We start from the raw sequence: 3,271 nt of genomic DNA on the forward strand, positions 1-3,271 counted from the left end.
TAGACTGCGCTCCTACATTATCTTGTGTGACGTTCCTTTAATTTTTATTATTGATTTAATGGGACGTTACAAAATAAATATATATATATATATATATATATATTATTCATAAAATTATTTTTGAAATTTTATTTTACTGTTTTTTATATATAATAATATAAAAATATTCAATCACATAAATTTAATTTCTTATACACTTTTAATTTATTTCTTGTTTTTTTAAAAAAATTCAACTTTTCGATTTTTTTTAATTTTGTTTCATTCTTAGTCCCACGTTTTCAATCTTATTCCATAGAAACCCTATGTTCGAATTTGGACCATAAACCGAATCCTAAACTGCAAAAATGAAACAAGTCGAATTCTGTAAATAAAAGGTAAAAGATTGATTTTTCTTTTCAGAGAAATATCACTAAAGATAATTGATGAATTTTTAAATAAGTATTATTTATTCTGTATAAAATCAATAAACTTCTTTTGCACCAATAACACAATTCTATTCGATGAACATTCAAAACAATGAATCATGATAAAAAAGAGAAAATGTCTGATAAAGTTATTTTTCAAATAAAAAATTTAAAAATAAAATATAAAAATATTTATGGTAAATTTTAAATATAATCAACATATTTAAATATTTTTATTATAAATTTTAATTATATAAAAGAAATATTTATTAATACTATATATAACAGTAAAGGGACATTGAAGACATGAATTGGGCAGAGAGGGTGTTCGATGAAAGGTAACGAAAGATGAACGCGTTGAAGTGTAGATTATTGCACACTCTTCGTGGTGGTGTGCCGACAGAAGCATTGAAGAGAAGAGCGTTGGAATTGGAGAAGAAAAGGAAGATGAGGCAACCCAAGAGCAAGGACCAGTTTATCGTTACAGTTCCCGAATCCCTGTCATACCTCGACACCGCCACCATGCCCATGGTTGTCGCCGTCGTCGGAATCGCTCTCCTCGCCAAACTCCTCATGATGGTACGTATGCCACCTCCCCAACTTCACAATATAAACTAACAAGTATATCAATGTGAGGGTTACGGTGATTGATCTTGATGCACATCACGTGTTCGATGAAATGAAGTTGTGACTAATGGATGTAATCGGTGACAGTATGATGAATCTAAATCCCAAGAGCTGTTGGAGCGTAAGATAAAGAATGCTCCTGAAGGTCAAGGCACCGTTAGAATGGTCACCCGAGAGGAGTGGGAGAAGTTTCGAGAAATCAGGCCCAGAACTCCGTTTGAGTCCACTTTATCGCGCCCTAATTCCAGAATAAGAACCGGAGAACCATTGCGCATGGTGATCACTCTCACCTTACTATATTCTTTACTTTCTTTATATGTTTGTAGGCTTTGTATTTGATGAGAACATGCTTTCTCGAAAGAAACTGATCTAGAATAGATAGCTATATAACTATGGTTGAAATTAACTTCTCTAGACTTTTGTTAGATTTGTCTATATAATCTATGAAATATTCTTCATTGCACATGATCTAGGCAGTTATCACTTGCTTTGATGGGCATTTTCAATGCAAAAATTGAAAACTTAGAGTGTGTTTGCAAAACTATTCAACCTCCGAGTCCAATAATTTTTGCCATACATGTTTAGTTTATTGAGAAAGAGAGATTTGCGTGCTGAAAAACTTTTTGTTTTTGTGTTTTCAACACTCATTTCTCATTTTCTAAGAAACTAAACATGACAAAGGGTTTTTCTCTGGTTGGGAGGAGGGAAAAGAAAAGAGCGAGATCTTTACTTTTGTTGGTTTGTTTGGTAAAGTTTCACCTTAGTAATATGCAATGCATTCAATAAAATGCAAATTACCATAGTAAATTGGAAAACCTACTGTACCTGTAATATTGTTGGACTCACTCTACTTTTTCTTATTTATTATCAAATTACACAATTTTGAAAACATTTTCTTTCTATTTTTCAGCTATTTGTTTTCTCTTTTCTCAGCTTACTTCCTCTATTTTTTTTTTCAAAACTAAACCGATCGTAAGAGAAATTGTTGGATTCACATTCGATGGAGGTTGAATGGTTTTCAAAAACACACTCTTGCCAATTTTCATTCGAATGGTAGAATTGAGCCTGAGTTTTTAAGTTGTTTTTAGTAGTAGTAAGATTTTTGTTTTTAGTAAGTCCTCTTATATCTCTGTACTAGCGATATTTTTTCATTTTGACTTGAAAAATTGTTTTTTTAATGCTAAGTAATGTTGTGAGTTGCATTTTCTTACATATGCAACGTCTTTAAGTACTCATGTGTTCTAATGATATTTTAAAGTTGCTTAACTTTAAGAATCAATCAGCATATGTACTTGCATTGGAGTTAGGAAACATTTAAATTACAATGTGTTTAGATAACACAAAAATCAATTCTATCCTATCATCCTGAAAGAGAGAAGTATTTGTTGTTTTACCTTCCTCCATCATGAAAAATTAATTGATAATTTCTCACCATGAACCTAATCCAAACACCCTGAGTAACTGAAATTTTCCCATGCTGTGAACAGGAGGATGTAAAGGATTGGACAACTGATGTTCTCATGGATGCTCTTCACAGAGTAGAAGAGTATGGTAAGCATGGTTCTAAGTAATGTAACTAGTCCTCCGATTAACCTCAAATTACCCTTTTTGCTTTTTAATTTTAGTGGCTCGAATTTTGTTGTATCTTTGGTTGAACATGTTTTATGTACCAAAAATATACAAGATAATTGCTGTGTACGGGCATCATAGCAGAAACTTTGATCCGAAAAGTACCTAAACCTGTAGTTGTAGATGCCGGTGTCACTCAGAAATAACGTATTAGTTGGTTGTTTTTGTATATTATTGACAAATTACCCCATTAATAATAATTTCTTGATTTAAAAGTAATCAACTTTTTATATTTGTTATAACGTACTCATGTAAGAAAAAAATGATTATGTTTGGTGGACTTAAATATAAGTTTCCTTTCCCTACTTTATTTCATGCTACTATTTCAAAAATATCTTTGAGGTTTTACATTTTTCTTATGGGAGCAAAATCGAGGGTATGGGTGAGCATGAATTGGATTTTTAATAATCCAACTCACATCCACTTTAGATCCAAATAATTAGATTAGATTTTTGACCCAAATCTATTTTTTCAGCAAAACAAGTTTGGATTTTTTTTTAAATCTAGATTCAAATATTTGGATCAAGATTTAAATCCAATCTAAATATTTGGGTCAAGTTCAAAATCTAGAATCTATTTTTTATAAAAAAAATTAAATTGAATTTTCTAAA

At 30.9% G+C, this 3,271-nt stretch overlaps 1 protein-coding gene across 1 annotated transcript; it reads left to right on the forward strand.

The window, feature by feature from the left end:
• The first annotated feature begins 685 nt into the window (after positions 1–685).
• On the forward strand, positions 686–2,879 carry LOC114176818. The gene is made up of 3 exons (XM_028061987.1): positions 686–983; positions 1,119–1,307; positions 2,519–2,879. The coding sequence occupies exons 1-3, from the start codon at positions 753–755 to the stop codon at positions 2,600–2,602; spliced, it is 504 nt and encodes a 167-aa protein (XP_027917788.1). The 5' UTR covers positions 686–752; the 3' UTR covers positions 2,603–2,879.
• Positions 2,880–3,271: the final 392 nt, after the last annotated feature.

The sequence above is a fragment of the Vigna unguiculata genome, chromosome 3 (genome assembly GCF_004118075.2).
Source record: "Vigna unguiculata cultivar IT97K-499-35 chromosome 3, ASM411807v1, whole genome shotgun sequence".
In the NCBI taxonomy this organism is placed as follows: Eukaryota; Viridiplantae; Streptophyta; class Magnoliopsida; order Fabales; family Fabaceae; genus Vigna; species Vigna unguiculata.

What these genes read in the sequence shown, in the direction of transcription:
- LOC114176818 (XM_028061987.1), top strand. Translation starts at nt 753, where the DNA reads ATGAACGCGTTGAAGTGTAGATTATTGCACACTCTTCGTGGTGGTGTG. An exon ending in TCGCCAAACTCCTCATGATG is followed by an intron (nt 984 to 1,118) that starts GTACGTATGCCA and finishes AATCGGTGACAG; the next exon opens with TATGATGAATCTAAATCCCA. An exon ending in CCGGAGAACCATTGCGCATG is followed by an intron (nt 1,308 to 2,518) that starts GTGATCACTCTC and finishes TGCTGTGAACAG; the next exon opens with GAGGATGTAAAGGATTGGAC.